The following is a 23172-nucleotide window of genomic DNA, read 5'->3' as shown; positions in this document are numbered from 1 at the left end:
GCCATGAACGCCCAAATTATGCAGTGATGTGCTCAGAAGCAACCCTTATAATTGGGCGCTTTTTAAAAATTTCCTTTTTTTTTTAAATATCTTTCTGTTGAGTATTTTACCCTTTTTTGTAAGAAAAAGATATAATTTAGTTGAGTAGAGCTTAAGACAATCAACTGATTCTACAGTTACCACAAAATGATAAAATAGTTTCTTTCCTTCTTTTTTTTATTATTTACACTTGATTTTAAAGCAGCTGTACACGCATTGCTTTCAATGCTTTTTTTTTTAATTAATTATGACAATCATTAGATTCATTGCATGAATGATTAGAAAAGTCCATCTGTTTAAATCAAAGGGAAAAGGACATTAAAATACCTCCAAAATTGTAAAATCCCAAATCAATCTCCAAAATACTGCTAATTTTCAGACCAATCCTCTTGCATGAGATTTTAATATTTCGGTGAAATGACATTACTGCTCCCCACCTTTTAACTCAAATGGTATGAGCGTCCACTATTTTGTTATAGTAATTTGCAATTAAATTTGTGTTTATGAAAATAGTTGTCACTTACTAAGATAGCACGGTTATTCACTAATCAATTGTTGATACTATTTTCTGTTCTTAATATAAGATTTTATTTGATTTTTATTTTCGTCGTAAATATAAGACCCTAATTTATTTTGTCCCTCGTATTTATACTTTTTTTCCCCTAAGGTAGTCCTTATGATAATGGTAGTTCTAATTAATACACTTAATTAGTAAGGATATTTTATGAAAGACAACACTTATTTATTACAAATAACTAATTTAATTTATTTTCTTAATCTATTCAAATTAATCAGTTAATTTTTATATTTAGAATCAGAAGCAGTGTTTACCATGCTGTCCAAGTGATTTCATATGCCATGAAGTTTGAAGTTCGATAGTTATTTTATACCATTTTATTAGGAAGATGTAGCTGCTCAATAATTATATGTATTGTTAGGAACTAAAAGACAGTGAGATCAAATCTCATTTTAAACTATAGGGGTTGAATCTAGTAGAATGGATTAATTTTCATAATGTGGTGAACTAATGTTCAAAACCTTACTAGGAGATGTGTCTATTTTTAGTACCTGACAGTATCTCGAATAAATTATCTCTAATAAAAAATTATATGTAATTAGCAATAAATAAATGAATAAATAAAATATCATCTTAACCATCCTTTGTCAAATACTCCTCAGTCGTAGATGACAGTGGTGACTCCCGCTGACTAGCAAAGGTGGGAGTTTTTTTTAAGTGAGAAGAAGTTCTGAAAGTTCATTTTAGTCAAGAGAATTGTTTATCAAAAAATGATACCTGCAAATAAACCATTTTTAGTGGTTTCTAGATATAATTTCTTAACCTAAATAATTTTTTTTTTTTGAAAGTGGTAACTAAACACTTTTTTGTGAGTTAATAGGCATCAATGCACCCATGTGATATGTAAAAAATAATGGTATAATAAAACAAAACTTTTTATACGATGCTTTTATTTATGGAGCTATCATGAATTGTCTATTATCATCATCATTCATGATTACATAATTCATATTCTCACATGTGCCTTTAATTACTAATTATTATTAATATGTAAATATATTATTATTATTATTAGTTATGAGTAAGGTACATCTGATTTCAAATTTCAAACACACCATCAATTTCATATATTAACTTTTTTTTTTTTGGGAGAGGTGGGGGCCAGTCTGAAGATTCGGCTTTTGTAATATTGTAATAATTAAAGTGTCTTTAGTTCTACGATAGCCTCACTTCCTTAGTAAACACACCATAAACACAAAATCCCTTGATATTTATTTAATGAAACTTCCAAATTAAATAATACCATTTCTTCTCTTCACATATATTAATTTTAAAAAAAAACTGTCACATTTCAATTTTTTTTGTCTAAATTGATATTAATATCAATGTCATATATATCCGTAAAAAATCACCATTAAAAATCAGTTTCCAAACTCTGTAGTTGGCGTGATTTGATTTTATTAGTCAATCAAATTAAGTTTTTTGGAAAAAAAAATTTATTATTGGCGTCCAATTTGTTGTCATGAAATTTGAATTTCTAATTCTTTACAATGGATCTTGAATCTGTAATCTTGCATTTGGGTTCTTTTTCCCCACCTCAGCCCAATTGAATGCAATCGTTTTGATTTTTTTTTTTTCCTGTTTTTTCCACCAGCATTGAATGTGATCTGGGTTCTTATAAAAAAATTTCAAGGAGTGTTTCTGGCCAAGAAAATTGAAAACATGTGGGATATTTTCATTCAACATATTAAATTATATATTTTTAATGTATTTTTATTCAAAATATTAAAAATTATATACCACCAAATGCATATCCTTTTAGTAATTATGCATTAAAAACACTTTAAATTTATATATTATTCAAACAATCTTCGGTTTATTAAACTGATTTCTTTAAGAAAAAAAATACAAACATAAACTACATTATAATAATATTTTCAAATTTTAAATTAATAAATACACTTTTGACAAATTGAAAATGAAACACACGTAACATGTCGCCATTGCTTCCTCATAAATGGATTTGTTGGTGGCTAAATCACGTTTAGCTAGCATGACCAGAGTCAACTGAATCATACAATCAATTAATTAGCAAAATGGATTTGATGGTCGTCATTAGGTCTTTATGGTTTATCTTTTTATTATTTTTTTATAAAATAACCAATTATATTTTATGAAAAAATAGGAGAATTTCAGACAGATAACCAAATATAGGATGACGGGTGCCAATTTGAGGGAAAGTTTATGAGGCAAAACATGAAAAACTCCACTTACAACTATAACAATGACCCAAATTGACAACTAAATTAAAGTGTTGAACAATTTAAGAATAAAAGGACACCACAACCAACAATATTATTGCATGGTAAGATCATGGCTACAAACTGAGGCCAAGAGGTAGGTTGTATGCATCAAAAGAATAATATCAAGATATTAAATACACCACAAATAAAATTAGAATATTAGATGTAACTTAAAAATAACATCAGGCTATTGAATACTACTTTACTCATAAAATTAACCGTGTTAGGATTAGAGAACTAAAGAATTACTTTATAAAATCAAAGAACCAAACTAAAACATGGTATAAAGTTAGATGATTAGAAGTATAATTTTACTTATATTTAATCAATACTAAATCCGATCCTTAATATGAGAGCTGGTTTGACATTCAATTTGGTCCTACCCTAATCTACTTTTTTTTTTTGGTGAAATAAAATAAAATAGTTTTTGCAATAGTTATACATGTAAAAGATTTTATCAAATAGCAGTTATAGTTAATACACATTTTTAGTAAAAATATTATAGGAAATGTAACACGTCTTTATAGGTATTATATAAATCCATCACCTCATACAAAGTTAATACCAATAATGATCTGAGTAAAACATCAATGCAAAATTATTTCCTCATAGGAGAAGAATAATTTCAAGAGTTTAGATGGTAACAGATTCAAGTGATGATGATACGAGAAAGCAATATTACAGTCTCTGCGTTACGCAAGCCATGCACTCAGCAGGATATCTAAATCAATGCAAGCGTGTTTCAAATTCCAGAATGAAATACTAAACCCTAAACAAATATATGTGTCGCATAAGCAGCATTAGCAGATTAATAAAGAGTGATGCTTAATCCTTATAAGCTGGATGCTTCGTTATATTTGAATACGCAGTCATATAGACGTCCTCCTAGAAATTGGGCAACCTCTGGGTGCTTCACCTGAAAATTAAAATTTCATGGTACCAATCACATTTCTGAAAGATCATCAACAAGCCAATTGGTACGATCTCATCTTCATATTCGCTGACATCTTGAGAAACATGCACTTAAAAAGGAAAAAAAAGGTTCAATTTTTCATGTAGTAAGAAGCAACTAAAAGTGGTAAATGCATTACCATCCCAATCTTGAGCGAATCGCATTTAAACTGAGCATAAAGATTTGTTTCGATTCCACGACCCTGTCTCAAATGGGAAAAAAAGGTCAGCTTCTAACTCATTTTAACTGACATCGCTTAATACAGTTAAAAAAACGTGGAAGAGGAACTACCAAGTTTCCATCATATCCTATACCAGGTAACATATCCTGTAAATATACCATATAATGGAACCAGACTTGGGAAAGTCAGATGTCCCAGTGAAAAGCTGTGAGAATGAAGATCACATGCTGATCTTATACTGAGTTATAAAAAAGAAAAAGAAAAAGATGGTAGCTGTAAATAAGAGTTGATCAGGGCATAAACCCAAGGGAGAGGGAGGGCCATCAGTTAATGATCTATGCAGTTTCCCAATCCGAAGAAGAAGAAGAAGAAAGAAAGAAAGAAAAGGCAGATTGAATACTCTGTATTCTTGGGAAATTAAGGCCACAGCATAGCAGCTTAGGCGTGAAATGGCTTAATGGGGTTGACGATATGGAAAGAATTTTCCAATTCCCTTTGTATGAATGAATGAGAAAGGTGAAACCCCACAGAGATGATAAGCTAACCTCATTCTCATTAATTAAATTTCAACATTCTCAACTTTAAGATAGCAACATTACAAAGTGTCTTAGTTATTAGACAATAGTTTCTCTAAATCAAAAGATCCCCTGGCTGCTCTAGAATTACAATTTCCGCCTTGACATGCGAAAATCCCAAGGATCCAAAACATAGTATAATTTGTGACTTGAAACTATTCTTTGTTCTCCAACAATAGACATGTATGAGACCTTAAGAACCCATTTGTTATGCAAGGCAAATATGCTCCACTTCCAGGTTTTGGCTAAGTTTCATAAGTCCAAAAAAATTTACTGGACTTTTCTAGTGTCTCCAGGTGTGTTCCCATTTTTTATTTATAAGTGGCATGAAGAGGGAAAGTGCAGGCTCATTGTGGTTTACTGAAGACAAAGGATGATCAAGACATACAATAATAGCCTCGTATATTGCTATAGACATTACTTCATGCTAAAACCCTCTTTCTTCTTTTTGATTCAGACTGGGTGTATTGATCATTAGAACATCAAGCCCCTTGATCCACCTAGCTATTTTTCTACGTCAAGAATTATTACCTGACCCAACAGCTTGAGCTGTTAAGCAAGGGCCCCCAACCTTATTGGCTTAGAAAGTTGCTTTGTTAATTGAATTTGTGCTTCCACAATAGGTGGGTCAATGTCTCCAACTCTGATGGAAGATTAGAACTACTATTCAAGAAGCTATGAAGCTTGCTTCCATGGATTGTACAGTCCAAAATCATTCGGTTTGATGTCTAAGGAACCAAATGTAGAAAGTCTTCTTTGGCAATCTGTTTCTCCCTTTTTCCACAATCTTTGCCTAGAACCTTTCCTCTGGGTCAAAAAGATACATCAGAATATTCCTCCAACCAGACTCATTTATTATATTCCAAAAAATGCTTGACAGTCCTGTTATCCTTAACCCCACCTGCTGAAATCCTAATTCCTTATTAGCTACATTGTTTTGACCGTCATAGCCCAACAATGCATGCATCTTGATCATTGTGACTATAATGATCCACTAATATCCAGTGACAAACATACCATCCCTTCCAAGACGACAAGATCTGCATCACTGGCCAGATATGCAAGCTCTTGTGATACCCTCGCAAGATCAATAACCTGCAACAAGTTGAAAAACATTAAAAGCATTGATTATCAGTCAAGCCACTGACCTAACAAATATATACATATATATGTGACACAGCTTATTTTCTTACCGGCAAATCATTGCCAGAGTTAGCAATTAATAGATTTGAAGCATCGACACCCTGGAGCCTCCCTTCTTCATCCTTTAGCTGATGACCAACATTATACATTTAGCAAACTATATAGTAATACCAAAAGTTTATCAAATGTGCAATTACCTTGGATATAATTTCAACTAGCTCAGGGTAAGTCACATCATTGATGGAAGGTAAGTCATTAGCAGCCAATACAACCTGAATTCGAAATAGAATCTCATCAACATTGCTGAAGGTGGAGCAGTGCAAGAACAAGTTTTTTCCTTTTTCGACCACGCATGAAAAATTGAAAAGCAATCTCAATTTTAAACCAATATTTAAGGAAAAGATACCAAACACCTGAAACATGAAAGTCATAACAACAATACATATTATGAATAGAACAAAGAATTCCATAGGTCTAATTACATAGTCAATTGAAAATCAAATATAGGTTCAGTAATTAGTTTCTTGATGAATCCTGTGAAATGAAAAGCAAAATAACAAGAACAGCAGATCCTCAAGCTCTTCACCAAGGGAAAAAAAATGAATTACAACTGTTTCAAACTTCAATACATTGTCAACTGTGCTTTTTAGGAATAAAAAACAGAAATGGATTTCTGCATACCGCACTCCCACGCCGAAGAAGCTCCCTTGCAAAGGGCAAAATACCCAAAATGATGTCTGCACCAGAGTTATCAACAAATATGATAACCTGTCATTTTAGAATAAACAGATTAAGACACTATTACAGCATAAAATATGCCAAAAGAGATGAAATCCAATGTTAAAATTGTTTTGTTTCTTATATAACACACAAACACTATACTTGCCTTCTTCCAGGGCTTCTTGCTCCATTTCATTTTGAAAGTGTCAAGGTCATCAATAACCCAAGGTCTAGGGACAAGATTTTGACAACTAGCTAAGAAGGACATCCCATCTTTAGAGAAAACCTCTGCAAGCTTCAAGAAATCGTAAAAAGATGAAGGTGATACATAAACTAAGCATTGCTATAATCATCAAATTGCTGGCATATAAAAATAAAATATGGCAAAACAAATTATTTTCTGGTAAACGTATAACCTCCGTATTGCTAACATACATACTAGAACATATTTATGTTTTTCCATATATCTGGTTTCCGAAGCAAAAGTTTTAGGCTATGCTTTCAATCATTCAAGGAAGGTGATACCAGAAACAACTAACCAAAAACACTGGCCAATACCAATTAACTGCAGGTAAGGAGCATCGATTTGAGTGATGATTAGCCACACTATGGAGCCAATATCCACCAGAGGAACTAAGCCAGAAGCAAAAGCAGGGGGGCATAGGGCTTTTAATTTGAAAGAGTAAAGAAAAATATATTACAAACAGACATGGCTTAACAAAACAATATCTGCTCACATCAAGAAGCAGGCTTAGTTCACTGTGGTCCACATTTTTAATTATGTGGACTCATCTAGATGTCATTGCAGTAAAAGAAAAATAACCAACCTGAGCAGAGCCAAGATCAAATATGTTTCCCGCAAAAATCCCTCTAACTAGATTCTCAAGTCGCTTGCCTTCATCTTCAATTGCATCATTAAGGCGAACAACATCCTCAAATAGGGAGATGGCTTTTGCGTTCTCTTCATCCTAGTACATATAATCACGAAAGAATTCACAAATCACTGGTAAATGAAAAGGAACATATATGTCAAAATCTCATTCTTACACCTCTCTTAATAAGATTGATAACAGCATTTTTAATAAATCTTCAATAATGGTAGTAGATATCATTTTCAGTCTTCCATATTTGGAAACAATGCCATTCAATGTGCCTTTATCCTCGTGCAAAACAGATATCCTGATGCTTTACTTCAGCATAAAAGACAGGAAATTTCAGAATGAAACTTACCTTGACTTTCTTGAAGATATCTCTGAATCCCAGTTCTCTAAGTACTAGCTCACGAAGTCTGCAGAGAAGCTAGAATATCCCCCGCCCCATATTATAAAGGGAGAAAATGGGAGGAAATTAGATATATCACCCAATATATTTACATTTTTGCTATTTCAGGGGTTTGGACAAACTAAATCAAAAAACAAAATAACCCAGAGAACATACTATGCAATCTGGAGGCCCACCATGACTTTCTGGATCTTTCTTTAAATCTTCAAGTATTTCAGCATACCTTTTACAAGAAAATGCATTTAAGGTGAATAAGAGATCATATAAATATCCTGTCATCAGTTAACCCTCCAAACCTAAGAACTAAATATTTCATCCAAGCTTACTTTCCAAAAGCATGCTCATCTCAATGTTGCTAACTAAAAAACGCACACGATAAATCTTTTCATGCAAGTAGGAAAAAAGCAGCAAGAGATCACCTTTGAGCAAATTTTTCAGCTCTGGAAGCAGCGTCAGGAACAGAAGTATCACTCTCTGCACGCTTCCTGTATAATACTAGATTAATTGCTGATGTAAACACATACAATTGTTTTATAAGTATATTAGAAAAATACATTATATTTCTTAACCTTACTAAGCCATAACTATTAGGGTTCATAGGTTTAGTTGGCTGCTACTTTGATTACTTTGATATCTTCAGATCTAGGAATACTTTATAAGCCATTGTGTTTGATGAATATGAGTTGTATTTTGGCTTGTTTCCACTATTTAAATGTGTAAAGTCTTATTTAATGTCTTAGCATTCTTAATTATGCTAGAGAAACAGAAGGTTATAGAATTAGACCTTAGAACAGTGTTCCTTACCCTTCGAGGAGAAAAGTTCAAAAGCGATAAATGGAGTGGTCAGTTTTACATATTATCACAGCAAGCTGCTCTCTGATTGATTCTATAATGTAATGAAACTGTGACTATAGCATCTTCATTAATATTCTCAACTTTATTCTCTTACCTCAAAGGTACTCCGATCTATATCCTAAGGCAGACAGCATTAAAAGTTCATTTTGTTACAACCTAAATGATTCTAGCAACTGTAGAACCCATCAAAGCCAAAGTCTTAATATGCTAGGTAACGTTACCCCGTACAAATCAACGAATTAAAACATTAGAGCCGCATCATGGCTCTCAATATTTCCTCTATTGGTCCAGGGAGATTCCATAACAAGCCCAATATATCCTACCCCTTCAGCTGTCTAAACTCATACTGGAACCACACAAGTTACATTGAAAACCATAGCATTAATTTGTTGAACACTTCAATATTTACATGTTCTTTTTGGTCCTTTTTCAGCATTGAAATTACCAAACATTCAAATGCTCTAGCTTTCCAAGGACTCCGTTCGAATACCTGTACAAAAACCAGCCTTTCGTAGTACCTCTGGTAGCAAGCAATAGTATCAAATTAACCCAAACCCATTTCCGAGGAAAATTTATAAATTGCTAGTCTAAAGTTTAAATCATGATATTCCCGAGCTACATCTTCAAAAGAAGGACTGGCTTTCTGAGGCTTGAGAACAACGATCTTTGTGTGTTTAGCCTTGTAGCAGACATTGACAACTTAAGTACCAACTTATAACTCACAAGAAGAGCATCTAGCCTTGATATCAAACAGTACAGGAGAAACAATTTAAGTAAAGACAAATGCTTGTGAATACAACCGAGATCCAACGGACACTACAAAAACTCGGGTCATGACGGTGTGCAGAACGACAAAAGTAGCTTCCTGAAAATTCGGGACCGTAACAATTGCAAATCCTAATGAAAGCTGCCATTTGGGACTAGAGGCGACTGCTTCACAGAAACTAAATTCTACAAGTAAGCCGTGCTGCCATTGGAAAGCTGAAAGATGGTGTCTTTTATGCCTTGTGATGGTTATTCATTCCATAAAGCATATAATTTGTTTAAATTCAACATCAATCAATGCTCTGAAAGGTTTTGACTGGAAACGAGAATCAAACTAATCAATGCAAAGATCATGGAACCCATCCAAGAATAAGAGCAGATATGAAAATGCACGAAGAAATATGTGAAATAGTATTTTGTTGCACAACAGTCAAACGATCAAGAACCAGTCGCATAAACTAGGCAAATAAGTAATTACGCTCGACACAAGCAGTGCTTCCTTTTGTGTGACATGCAATTCTGGGAAGTAGTGGGCAAATAAATAAAATGACTAAAAAACGTACTTGAACGAAGGAATAGAATTATAGAAGAGATCAATCCAAGACAGCTCGGTAGGAGTAGGCTTGCGTGGATTATCAGACGGGAATCTGTAAGGAATAGTGCAGGCTCTGTAATTGGAATCGATCGGGGTCAACAACAATGGGAATTCTACCAGCTCCGATGCGCTCTCCATATTGGTTTCTCGTTGATGGTGTGATTCCACAGTGATACAGGGGATGATCAAATTATGTACGACTGGTAAAAATGAGATTAAAGTTCGAATTTTGTTCCAGGCCAAAGCAAAAGAAACGCGATGCCGCAGAGCCGAAACGATGTTGCGCTTTTAGCTGCGGCTTCTGGAGTATCTGCCCTGTTATTCTTTGTATTGCGTGGTCGATACCCAACGCCTCTGCCAATTGTGAACTGAACAGAGAACGGCGAATCACACTTAGAGAGGGTGTTTGGATAGAAAGGTTTCAAAAATGTTTTTACTTAAATATACAGAGGAGATTATCTCGTTTTATAAAAAAATGATTCTGAAACTTTAGTTTTGATTTTGCCAAACACCCTCTGAATATCTTCTAGTTTATTAGTCCAATAATCAAATACTTAGCCTTTGAAAAACGTAAATTAATAAAACAGGGAAGTTAAAGCTTTGCCAAGCGGCAGAATTGTCATTGTTTTGTCACTAAAAACTCAAAGCTTTGTACTTTTTTCGTAATTCATGAAGTAGCTTATTAAGCACAATTCTGGTCATTTTTAAAATGAACTCAAGTAAATTCTACTTAATATTTGTATATTTTTAAAGTTATACGGAAAAAAAAAAAAGAACCGATCGTTTATTGGTGGAAGCATGTGGCCCCATTAAGGCAATAATGAAAATATACAACAAATTTTTATCTTTTTCAAAATTTTTAATTCATACTACCTCCGATCCTAATTATAAGAGTTGGTTGACTAATTTGAGGAGATTAAAGAAGTAAATTGAATTAGTTATTTGTCCTAAATAGATATTGTCTTTTCTAAAATATCCTTACTAATCAAGTGTATTAATTAGAACTATTATTGTTAGAAGGGTTACTTTGGAAAAAAAATATAAATATGAGAGACAAAATGGATTGGGGTCTTATATTTATGATCAAAATAAAAGTTAAACATGGTCTTATATTAAGGACCGGAGGTAGTATATATTAAACACGCAATTATACTATTATACTAATAAATACGTAATTTTTTGAGAAATTATATGTACCATATTTTAATTAACAAGTTTTACACATTGAAACATTTAATTTTCTGATTATTTTATACCTTAAAACAGAAGAAGCTATCAGTGTTACATTCATCTTTTTTTTTAATTGTAATTACATTCTTCTTTTTTTGGTAACCCATTTACATTTTGTTCATGACCTGAGCTGAGACGGCGCATCACTGCATGTGCAAACTGTAGGGTTTTGGCCTTTTAAGACGGGCTGTCAAGGGTTTAAGAGAGCTGCGAATTCCATTGTGGAATCCTGAAACCCTAACGTCATTGAGGATTTCACTGGAACAATGGGATTCTGGGGTTAGTAACCTCGTTGTTCTTCATAATTTTTTTTTTTTTATCTTCTTTCGCATTTCATTTATTTTTCCCGGATTGATTACGGGCTCAGTAGCTAAAGTTTTCTCGGCTAGTTTTTTTTGTTCTTCACTCAGCATCCCAACGCATCCCGTTTTTAGAAATGAATCTTGATTCTTACTTTTATTTCTTGGATAGAGGGATTTGCTGCTTTTGACCTTTTCTTATTGACCCTCGATGATTTTGATCCCTTGACTTACTTTTCTTTAGTTGTAATTCTCCTTTTTAACCGCAGGTATCGAAGTGAAACCTGGGAAACCTTATCCTTATCACGCGGACAATGTGCAGGGGAAGCTTCATGTAACTCAGGTCTCTTTTGCACATTGAAGTCCAAGTTTTTATTTTTCACATACTAAATCGAAGCTGTGTCCTTAGTTTAAGTTCTCATTGATTTTCTGAGTTCTGCTATTACTCTAGGAAGCATAGAGACCTCAAGCAAGGAGCTTTGTCCATATCTATGTCCTGCGTTTACAACATTACGCTTTATGTTGTGTCGGATACTTATAATTTTGTCATGTCAATTGCCAATGGTCATGCTTCTTAAGTTATAATAGCTCTTAAGGTTGTAATATGTTTTATTTCTGCAAGTCAAGAATCAGGTTGATTGAACATACTATGATAAACTTAGAGCTATCATTGCCTTATCTTATACACTATAATCCATTCCATAACGAGCATCCACAGTAAGTGTAATTAGGTGATTTCGTGATTCTTCTATACCAACTTAACCAGGGACTCTTAGTGATTAGCATACATGTACTTGCATGTATAATTGTATCCATATGTCTGCTAAATGCATGGGGGACTTCAATGTTTCTAAATTGAGTCAAACAACGTTGATTCCTTATGTATCTCCATTTCCTCTCTTAATAATTCAGGCAACCTTAGGCCTTGGCTCATCAATTGAGAAAAGCATTCTCCAATGTTCTACTGGACATAAAAATCCAGTCTTTTTATGCTCATTGCTGCCAAATAATACTGAGTCGTGCCCTTTGAATCTTGAGTTTGATGAAGATGATTTAGTGGCCTTCTCAGTCATTGGTCCACGAAGTATCCATCTCTCTGGTTTCTTTGAAGCTGCTGATGGGGATGAACTTAGGGATGACTATGAGTAGTATCCTTTTTGAATAAGTGCCATTGATCTGATTTTTAATTTTGTTCACGTGTGTGTGTGTGTGTGTGTAATTTTTGATGAAGACAGTACACGGTATATTACTATTATATATTTCCCATGTTTCCCTATGACAATGTGAAAGTGATTCTTTTGGAGAGGGTATTGCCGATACAGAGACAGAGGAGTCTTCTGAATACAACACTGAAGATGAATATGCGGATGGCTTCATTGATGATAGTGATATTGAGTCTTATCCACCTTCACCTGTCCCAAACAGTGGAGGTAATTTGATTGTTTTGCTGAACCTTCTTAAACCATCAAATCAGCATGCGTGTTTCTGTTATTATTCCTAACAGGTGTTTATAAGACGTTTTATATAGACAGATGCATGAGCATTAAATTAAATATAGTCTCAAATCTTATGTCCGCTGGACTGTCATACCCAAGTACAACGCATGAGAAGCGCTCAAATCAATGTTTATTGATGAAATGTTAATCTGATTATTGGTCATTCTTTGCACATGTTATATTCAATACAAAAACAGTGACCATTATAATCTTTTCTGTGTATTGCAGCTATACATAGTAATCATCCCATATGATGCACTATTCACAGTATGTTTTTAACGTACATTGAAATATGCAGATCAAGTTTATATGATCTATTGCTTCTCTTACAGTGGTAATTGAGGAAATAGTAGACGATGATAAGCCCGAAAGTGGAGATAATGCTTCCAAGAAGTCAAAGAAAAAGGTTCAAATGCCTAACTCCAAGGATGGCAAAAATTCCCAGCAGCAAATTGTTGTTAGGGGTGATAAGGGTGTCCATGTTTTGGAAAGTGAAGATGAAGATGGTTTTCCAATTTCTACTTCTCTGATGGAAGAAGCAAAAGGAGAAAAGACACATAAGAAAACTGAGAAGGCCAAGAAAAAGAAAGTGAAAGATGATGACTATGCTGCAACACTGAAACGAAAAGTTGAAGGTGCTGACAAAGATGAGCATCTTGAAGGGTGAGATACTAGATTGATTACTTCTAAGAACTAGTTTTATTATGACATTTTCTGTCACTCTTCTAGGAGTAAGGGGAATGAAAACAAAATAAAATTGTATTACAAGAAAGAGAAGAATCGACCCCCCCTGGTGTCCTCCCGCTGGAAGTCTGTGTTGCACTAAATATTTCTCATGATGATTTCAGGAAAAAGACAAAGAAAAAGAAGTTGAAAGAACAAGGTAAAGGGGACAGTGCTAAAGTATCTGGTGATAGCATTGAGACTCATGATGCTAGTTCAGATGGTAAGCATCCTGCTGAGGTGAAAATAACACCCAGCCCGGATCATGATTCTCCTGCTGAGGATCAGCGTAAAGGAAATGCATACAATGAAAAGTAAGATCATCGATTTGTTTTGTTCATACTGTATTCTTGTGTTTTAATAAATTAGGGAAAGTATTTTATAACATGTCAACTTCCTTACCTGGGGAATTCTCATTGATTTGAAATTAGATCATAGTGCAGTCATTTGTACTGAAATCTCTCCTTTATTAACATTGTAGATTGCAGATTAAGCTCATAAGTGCTCACAAAATACAAGCTCTTGCTCCTAGAAACTCTGAATAGCCTGTAATTTGAAGCAGCTCAAACCATTAAAATTGCAAATTAATGCTAATGACATAAAGGAAGGTTTTGGGGTTAGAATTTGTAGATTTAGTGAGAGGTTGAAACAAAAATGTGGAACTAGAAGGGATGTGATCTGATGTGTTGTGAGCTTATGTTTTACGAACGTTAAGTTGAAGGTAATCAAGTTTTGTAATTAATCACCTTGTTTAAATTTCTTGTGCCTATGGACAGCATTCTTGATGGGAAGAAAAAGAAGAAGAAGAAGAAGACTAAGGATGAAGGGGGAACTAATGCAAATCAAACTTCCACAGCTACGGGAAATCAGAATATATCCCCCTCTGAGAGAGGAGAGGAGGAAATAGAAGCCAAGCCATCTCAAATAAGAACCTTCCCAAATGGGTTAGTTGTCGAGGAACTATCCATGGGTAAACCAGATGGCAAAAAAGCTACTGCTGGAAAACAGGTCGTTCATTATATTGAACTTATTGATTTTTAGATGGTTGGAATGTCTGAATAATGATTATGCGTGTTTTTTTTCCAAGTACAGCTTTTTTCCCATTCTGGCATGAGAACTTATGTATTATGTATTACAAGTTTCAATATTTTAGGAGCTCACGTGTTTCAATCTTTATTTATACTTATCTTGATTTAAGTCTGAATGCCCGTGAAGTGATGTCAGATAAATTATTCAGTATTTTGGTTTAGTGATATAGAGCAATTGCTAAGAAATAAGTTGAAAGACATCCTGAATTAAGCACCTCTGTTAATTATTACTTTATCCATAGTTGCTCTGATGCTTCTGGTCCAGGGTGCAGTTCATGTGATTTAAACTCGCTGCACTGTAAATTAAAAAAAAGAAAAAAAGAAATAACCTTTGACATTGGCTATAGGCATTTTTATTGGTATTTCCCGCATGGCCATGATGGATATAACCACAAACGAATTTATGCATGTTACGTCACTACTACAATAATTTTACTTTAGAGTATTTGGTTTCTTTTCCCAACTTCTCTAATCTGTTCAGCTAATCACGGGATCTAGTTTTCTTTCAGATCAGTGTTAGATACATTGGCAAGCTACAGAAAAATGGGAAAATATTTGACTCAAATATTGGAAGAGCACCCTTTAAATTTCGCCTTGGTATATATTTTATTGATGTGAGTGGGCAAAATATATCTTTACCTGCATATTATCTTTCCCTAATTTCTTTCTGATTTGCAGGTATAGGGCAAGTCATAAAGGGTTGGGACGTTGGGGTCAATGGTAATATATACTAAATTTACTTGAATTCTGATGAGACTGATATGCCTTTATATTTTGAAATATACACAGATCTCCCTTAAAGTAACAGTTATGATACTTTTTCAAATTTACATTTGCTTAAATACATCTTTTACTAAAATAGATGGAGGGTATTTTGATATCAAAAAAATGGGACTAAATATAAAATAGAATGTTTGTGTGAGTTGAACAAAATTTAGGAGAAATGTGTAATTAATTTATTACTTGCTTTTTGAAGCTGTCACAACATTCCTTTACTGTAATTATCTTTTTCTTTTTTTTCCCTCAGGTATGAGAATTGGGGACAAAAGAAGAATCACAATTCCACCATCCATGGGGTATGAATTTGCCTCATTTTCCTTGCATTTTGTTATCTTCAGCGGTCCCATTGACTAATTAAATTTCCCTTTCGACATTACCTCTTTTAACTCTTGATTGTTTTAATCTGGTTTTGCTGCTGAAAATTGTTTACCCGATCATAAATGGGGTATCATATTTATGACCCCATGATTTGTATTTAAATGATTTGGGTAAATCTAACAAAGAGCTTCGCCATCTCTAGAATTGATGCTCTTCAGTTTCAGCTGCAATTCTGATTTATAATTCAACCAAGAAAGATTAAATATGCGGAACCGGATCCCTCAAAAGGTTGAGCGTTTTGTAAAACTTTCCTGTGTATTTTTTGTGCTAAGTTGGGTTATATTTTTTGGTTACAGTTATGGAGATAAACGTGCTGGAAGCATACCTCCAAATTCTTGGCTTGTATTTGATGTTGAGTTGATCGATGTTCGCTGATTTCACTGCAGATTCTCCCATTAGGGCAGGAAACAAGCGCCCTATATTTATACATTTGCCACCATCATAGGCTCAAGTGTCAAATATTTTGTGAGTACAAGTTTTGAATGAGTTTGAATTGAAGTAGGACTCTCCATAAGTCCCAAAAGATCAAAAATTAGACCTATACAGTTTTGTCAATGGAGTTGCATTTTACTTTGGATAACGTAATTCAATAGTCATCATGAGATTCAATGTTGCATAGCAAAATGAGTTCTGAACACGATGAAATCTGAGGAAATTTTTTGGTCACCCTCGTTTTCCCTAGTGTTACTACAGCTATTTTTCCTTTTTGTTGCTTGAAATGATCTGGGTATAAATCCTTTTGATGAATTTTTGATGATGCTTAATCATGAACTGACAAATTAGAAATCATGCCCCAAAATTTACTTATGATGCATCCATTGGATTTTCAGTCTAGGTATTTTTTCTCCAGGGCGATGTATATATAATTATTTAATTTTGTTTAAAATATTTATGTTTCTCTAAATATATAATAATTTAATTAGTATGATTTATTTTCTAGACTTTGTGTGGTTCATATCGAGTCAATACCAATTCAAATGTTTAATTGAAATTAAAAATTAAGAATTTAAACTTTAGAAAGAATGGATTAAAGTGGGATAGTACAAATTGTTTATCAGTTGAAAATATTCAGATTTTACAAATCCAGCTAGAAAGGAACATTTGTGAATTCCATTTTTGATGCTCTTCGATCTACCATCTAACCTCTCGTAAGGTTTTTACATATCATCATTTGTCACTTGAACCGTTGAACGAGTACAGCAAAGTTATCGTAGAGCCAATCAATGATTTAATTCTAATTTCAATTCAAGAGAAGCACCACCAACATCAAACAAGTTTATCACAGATGTCAAATGAGAGACTCGAAAATAAGAAACCAAAATAACGATGAAAACTCGGGTGCAATTTTTTCTTTCAACAACAAATGATATTTAGTGTTACAGTTCAGAAGACACCCGCATTCCACTCAACATTTCGGTCATTCCGAGCCAATGTGGAAAAAAGGAAGAAAATAGCACAACGTATTTCCTACATCTAACTGTTACACTACAGATACATCATAAGAACAGACACATGAAAGCCTACCCAACAAACATATTTCCTAACGCCTAAGTTTTAACTGGTACAACAACAGTTAAAAACACTCATCTGACTATCAAGGTCCCTTGATCCGGAACCTGACAGGTTAAATGTCAAGTGTCAGAAAGAGTGAGTGAGCCTAGATGCGGGTGACTTGGGAAGAATATTGCATTACCAGCAACCATGTTTAAGCAGGAATCCCAGCATTTGATAGGCTGGTGTTGGACTCCTTCTCAGGAAAGGACGATCTATCATCGGTAGATGAGTCCCTGGAGCCTTGAACATTGCTAAAACAAGCAGCATTGTCTCCTTGAAAAGCTGGTGTTAGAATAGGCTTTACTCCTCCAAAACTAACATGAAATTCTTGGTCAGAGACAGGACTAAAATGGGGAGGTGTGACAGTAGATATATACTCCGTCTTCTGCTTCTTGTGTTTGTGTTCCTGCCGGTAACCTGGAAGGAAACTACCCACGACAACCTGAGGCGTAAAAAATGTATGAGAATGTAATTTGGTTCTTTACCGGTGTCAAGTGTCTTTTCAACTCAAAAACCTTGAACTACTAAGTGAATCTCATATGTAATCTCTAAATTGCCCCTCACAAGTTAGATTTTGGGGAACTCAGGCCAACATGTAGCCAGTGTTGAAACTCAATTATAAAAATGAAAGACTGCAGCGATTGAGCTTTTAAGAACGTAGACTTCACAACATCAGAAAGTGCTCGAATATTATAACTTTGTAATGAATATTCCCTTAAAACTAAGATAGTGTACCTGCACAGGGCCTGCAGCAACCAACAGACCAGCAAGTCCACCCCCAACCACTCGACCATCTGGACCTGCCAAAGACACACTCATTCCACCAGATCTGCTCCTTGTTACCCCATTCTCAGTTGGCATAAATGAACCAGACAAAGAAAGAATCTCAAATCGTCCCTATAAAAGCATCGAATAAGCCACTAATAAGGGAAGATATTAAAAAGTACAATTAAAAAAAAACCTAACACTAACATCGACTAGTGGGTGCAATGCCAGAAAGAGCAGGTTGCATTTGCGCAAAGAATGTCGATGTTACATATTTTGAAACCCACTTACTGTTTTATATGAACTTTATAGGTAGAGAAGTATTTAGGACTACACTCACCTCATAAGTTAAAGTACCACCCGAAGAAGTTGGTTGTCGAAGTGTTACATTTGAAATCATGCCATTCGCAGAAAGAACGCAAATGGCACGAGATCCCTGTTGAGAGAAGGACATGACCTTCATGTTGACATCCTATGGCAGACCAGTGGAAAATCAGAATACGTACACAAATACAACAAAGACAACACACTTATTTTCCTGCATTCACAATCTTCGGGAACAGTGATATGATTCCATTGATTGTTATCATTATAATAATGTTATGCATGCATATATAAACAACATATTGAGGCATATGTATGCAAATACTCGTACGAATTCACTGAAGCATATAGTTAACACTACTCTGTATAAAAAGGGGGGGGGTTTACCACCACTCCTGATTAAAGACTAGATTGTCATTAATAATTACTATGAAGCGAACAATTTCAATCTCACACAATTATTTCATAGGTTGTTAAAGGCATGTCATAAATATTGGCAAACATGCAGGCATACATAAATACATACACATTTTATTCAAATAAATAAATTATTAAAAACATACATTTTTTCATGCAAAAAGGAAAATATAATACATCACGTGTGCCTAGGTAATTTACGCTTGACACATCAGATTAAAAAATTATGGCATGGTACACAGTAATGAAATGATTAACCATGCATTTCTTCTATATCATACACAGACGATAGAATCCGACCAATTCATGATATCTAGAGCCAAAAGGCAAATGAAATGAATACCTCGCCAGCGTTAACTGTAAGTATATGAGGTGTAAAATTGGCACCAACTGAGTATGCGAGTCCATTACCTATAAAACGTAGGTAGATAAATGAATAGAGAGACGGAGAATAACTGGTTACTAGTTGAGAATGACAATTTCTGGAACACGATCCAGTTGCACTTATTGTTTCGTTAAATAAAAGGAATTCACAAAATCAAGTAAACTTCATGCAGCATCCAGACATATGCAACACACTTTTCATTTCTTTCAGAAATACAATAACCACAATTATTTTCTTTAAAAAAAAAAAGAAAAAAAAAAAGAAAACAAAGGGGAAAGCATGTTAAGAACTCTGGCCTCATACAGGAGTTGCAATCAATGTCATATCTAAACTAATAAACTCTGTTGTATATAAATCTATTTTTTAACCAGACAATTAAAGCTGCGTCAAACAATTAGAACCAGCATAGAGCCTTTAAATATAAAGAATCAGCATGTCCTGCTTCAAAGCTGAACATAACAAATTAATTAACTACCATAAAATGTAGTGTCACAAGTCCTGCCTTTTGTGACATGCACATGTATCTAACACAGAGAACACTAACGTTCATAGAATTTAAAACCATCATCCCAGAGTTCACTCTTTCATCCATGGCGATAATATAAATATGAATAGTACTCATTCGAAATCATGTCATTTCAAGAATAATACTTGCTCATCATCATTAATTAGCAATATGCCAAGGTTCCAGGCCAATCATATCCTGCAAGGCAGGAAGCATGCTTTTAAAAATACATTTTAGTTTGAGGTCTCTGCCGGGAAACAACTGGACATGTCAGCCCCTCCTATTAGTCCATCACTTTCTCTGTAATTATTTAAAAAAAAAAAAATCTTGCCCTTCCTGAAAAGATAGATGACTTGACTTCACCTTTTTATAGATTTTACAGTAACCTATCCCTTCCTCCTTCCAACTTCTATTCCAGATCTGAAAGGAATCTAAGCTACAAGTCCCATTATACCATTATAAAGACACTAATCGAATCCCAGAAAATAAATATGCATTGATAAAAGAAAGATCAAAGGAATTAGTTAACCGTCCACATGGTTGGATATGTACCAAGGAAAAAGTCAGATAAGATTCCCATGCCTCAGAAGTAAATGACAAGGCTATAAAGAATCCAACCTACTTATTGTCATCCCATGTTCGAGGAGACCAAATGTAACAGTAAAACGGAACCAGCAAAAGATATTACAGTAAAACAAAGCTCAAGCAGTAACTGAAGTGAAAGATCAAAGTGCGAGAAAATTTAAACTACCTGGTCCTGAGCTTTCGACCTCATACTTATTAAACGACTTCTTCGTAGATTCAACAGACCGCCCTCTGCCCCGCTTCCAACCGGAGAAGTCACCGGTCAACGGAATTGACGACGAAATCGGCATGGGAGACAACGCCAAGGCCATTGAGCCATCGGGACCATACTTCCTTGGCCTCCCTCTCTTCTTCTTAACATCTGTGCCTGGAGTCGCCGTCCCCGTCACCGTTGCTGGAGCACTTACAGGAGCCGGAGCCGCTGCTTCGGTCCCGCCGGTGAACTGACCGGAGTTTTCATTCCTCGAAGCTACGTGGAAGCTGTCCGGGGCATCGTTATCCTTCAGCACAAGCCCAGAACCAAAACTCTCCTTTTCCTCCATTTATATAAATCAGAGAAAACAAAAGAAACACCAAAACCTCAAAAAATGCTTAAACCCCAGCCATTGAAGGTTTCAAACCTTATTTTTAACCCAAATAATTAGAGCAATAATATATATAATCTTGAATGTTGTTGCTTTCTGCGGAGGAATATATTTGAATCAGGAGAAGGAAACCCAGAAATAGTACAACAATGACGTTCGAGCTCAAAAAGGAAAATTGCAAGCTGACAGAAAACTTCAACAGATCAAAAGCTTTTTCTCTGAAATGATGAAACAGACGAAAAATCTAGCAGTGCAATCGCAGAAGTTGAACCTCTTCTGAGACAAATATACAGTGCTGAAACTCAAATCTCCACCATTGCAGGAACTACAGAGAGCTTCAAAATTTCCAGAATTTCGAGAAAAAATATCAACAATTACGGAGAAAATTAACTCATCTGCTTCACAAATTTCTCCGGCGTGATATGTGAATTTAGGGTTTTGCAGGAAAAGGAGTAGTAAATAAATAAAGTTGAAAATTGAAAATTTATAATTAAATAAGATTAATGAAGTAATTAAATATTGGTGATTTAATTATTAATTAATATTTTAATTGCAAAATTGGAAGTATAAATTGCGGTTAAGAAATTGGTTCACGTCCGTCTTGTAAATTTAATAAAAAGTGGTTTAAGATCTATTAAATGAATCATGAATGTGAATAGGGATGCACCTAATTTGAATTTGAACAAATTAAAAAATGAATATGATTGTTTTTCGAAAAGAGAGGAAATACCTTTTTTATTTGAATTTGTCGTTTATTTAAGTAAGATCTTTAAATATTTATACCCACAAAGCTGTAAAGTTAAGCTTCTGGCCATCCCCATTGCTCCAACTACTGACAAGTTGTTTATCTTTACAGTGAAATTAAAGTTGACCAAAACTCTTAAAATTGAAAAGTCCTCACTCAATGAGATAATCAAAATAAATTAAGATATTATCACATTATAATTTTTTTTAATAATTTCCAGAAAGATCTATACTATATAATTATACAGTATACATTAGATTGGATGATGATGAAGCATATGATACCATAAATATTTCTATTTGGTGAAAAATAAAAGTTAAAGTTAATTATATGCTCTCGTAAAAGGGTGCTTAAAAATTGTAAAAATGTTTTTACTCCCAAATATTACTTTCACCTTCTTTTTTATGTTTGTTTATTGAATATTTTTTTAAAAATAAATTATTCAATCAGTGTCATAGTAAAAGAAAATTTTTTTTAAAATTTTTTTTCCCATATTAACAATGAAAAATTAATCTCTTATTGGACAGCAAATTAGATAACTCTAAAATCTAACAAACAGATAAAAGAATTAGACCCAATGCAAAGAAAGGACACAAGAAGCAACAAGCAAGTGGTTAATTTGATGTTTATGACTGTAAGGTTCTTAAGTCAGATTTTAAATTTTCAAAACTCTGAATTTTTTATGTCACTACTTTAGAGAAATTTTTTTAAATATGTATTTTTTAACATTTACCTCTAAAATAATCTCTTATCATCACAACTTAAAAATAGAAAAGAGATTCCAATGTTTAAATATGTATTTTTGAACATGTACCTCTAAAATAATCTCTTCTCATAACAACTTAAAAATAGAAAAGAGATTCCAATGTGCCAAGTGATACTATAAACAACTGTGAAAAATTTGGGACTGTGGGCTGGGAACAAGCATTCTTGCTTGATACTCTTGTAGCCGTTAAAGTTTGCACATCCTAATTATGATCCTTTTCTAATTTGCAAGCATGTCAAACAATAAAACAGTGTTGTCAGTGTCCCCTCGCGTGTTCAGATTGTTTCACATGTCCAATTCAAATGATAGTGTTGTTTGGGAAGATAAATAAATGCGAAATGTATATGCACCAATCCCTTTCATCGCGGGATAAACTTTATTGCAGGGTGCTACATACAATTCAGGAGCAATAATACCCCAAGTGAGAAAAAATCAATAAGATTAAACAAAGGGGGTAGTTTTGTCTGGGTGCCGGTTTTCGTCCTATTTGCTGTAATCAACTAGAATTTTTACACTAATTTATTGATATTGTTGACCCATTCTTGGATTTGGATTCTTGTGTCCAGTTCCAGTGCCCTACATTGTTTGGGCTTCTTTTTTTTGGCCATTTGTAGTGTTTGCC

The 23172-nt window shown here is 34.1% G+C and overlaps 3 protein-coding genes across 3 annotated transcripts; 1 reads left to right on the top strand and 2 right to left on the bottom strand.

Moving 5' to 3' along the window:
• Nucleotides 1-3417: 3417 nt before the first annotated feature.
• On the bottom strand, nt 3418-10294 carry LOC114715746 (uncharacterized protein At2g17340). The gene is made up of 12 exons (XM_028900623.1): nt 9895-10294; nt 8131-8196; nt 7868-7934; nt 7661-7729; nt 7258-7398; nt 6597-6725; nt 6392-6478; nt 5908-5982; nt 5761-5838; nt 5585-5662; nt 3951-4013; nt 3418-3775 (listed from the first exon to the last, which is right to left on the bottom strand). The coding sequence occupies exons 1-12, from the start codon at nt 10062-10064 to the stop codon at nt 3692-3694; spliced, it is 1107 nt and encodes a 368-aa protein (XP_028756456.1). The 5' UTR covers nt 10065-10294; the 3' UTR covers nt 3418-3691.
• A 1004-nt stretch (nt 10295-11298) lies between these two features.
• Nucleotides 11299-16586, top strand: LOC114715745 (peptidyl-prolyl cis-trans isomerase FKBP53). Its single transcript, XM_028900622.1, has 11 exons — nt 11299-11435; nt 11725-11798; nt 12368-12603; nt 12746-12885; nt 13284-13614; nt 13800-13988; nt 14451-14682; nt 15272-15359; nt 15441-15482; nt 15790-15838; nt 16217-16586. Exons 1-11 carry the CDS (start codon nt 11423-11425, stop codon nt 16293-16295), a joined length of 1473 nt encoding a protein of 490 aa, XP_028756455.1. The 5' UTR covers nt 11299-11422; the 3' UTR covers nt 16296-16586.
• Nucleotides 16587-17241: 655 nt separating this feature from the next.
• On the bottom strand, nt 17242-21461 carry LOC114715743 (AT-hook motif nuclear-localized protein 1). The gene is made up of 5 exons (XM_028900620.1): nt 20622-21461; nt 19324-19391; nt 18580-18711; nt 18210-18371; nt 17242-17916 (listed from the first exon to the last, which is right to left on the bottom strand). Exons 1-5 carry the CDS (start codon nt 20995-20997, stop codon nt 17626-17628), a joined length of 1029 nt encoding a protein of 342 aa, XP_028756453.1. The 5' UTR covers nt 20998-21461; the 3' UTR covers nt 17242-17625.
• Nucleotides 21462-23172: the final 1711 nt, after the last annotated feature.

The sequence above is a fragment of the Neltuma alba genome, unplaced genomic scaffold (genome assembly GCF_004799145.2).
Source record: "Neltuma alba isolate B1F8T4 unplaced genomic scaffold, ASM479914v2 tig00011610_pilon, whole genome shotgun sequence".
Lineage (NCBI taxonomy): Eukaryota > Viridiplantae > Streptophyta > Magnoliopsida > Fabales > Fabaceae > Neltuma > Neltuma alba.
The sequence above is the reverse complement of the archived record's forward strand: the minus strand, read 5'-3'. Positions and strand labels throughout refer to the sequence as shown.

Bases quoted from the DNA above. Each gene is read 5' to 3' on its own strand.
- LOC114715745 (XM_028900622.1), top strand. The intron at 13,615-13,799 runs GTGAGATACTAG...TGATGATTTCAG, and splicing joins AAAGATGAGCATCTTGAAGG to GAAAAAGACAAAGAAAAAGA. The intron at 15,360-15,440 runs GTATATATTTTA...TCTGATTTGCAG, and splicing joins ACCCTTTAAATTTCGCCTTG to GTATAGGGCAAGTCATAAAG.
- LOC114715743 (XM_028900620.1), bottom strand. From the start codon at position 20,997: ATGGAGGAAAAGGAGAGTTTTGGTTCTGGGCTTGTGCTGAAGGATAAC. The intron at 19,392-20,621 runs GTAGTTTAAATT...TACGTTTTATAG, and splicing joins GGTCGAAAGCTCAGGACCAG to GTAATGGACTCGCATACTCA. The intron at 18,372-18,579 runs GTGAGTGTAGTC...ATGCTTTTATAG, and splicing joins GTGGTACTTTAACTTATGAG to GGACGATTTGAGATTCTTTC.
- LOC114715746 (XM_028900623.1), bottom strand. From the start codon at position 10,064: ATGGAGAGCGCATCGGAGCTGGTAGAATTCCCATTGTTGTTGACCCCG. The intron at 6,726-7,257 runs GTTGGTTATTTT...GATTTCTTGAAG, and splicing joins TTGATCTTGGCTCTGCTCAG to CTTGCAGAGGTTTTCTCTAA. The intron at 5,663-5,760 runs GTAAGAAAATAA...AACTTGTTGCAG, and splicing joins ACTCTGGCAATGATTTGCCG to GTTATTGATCTTGCGAGGGT.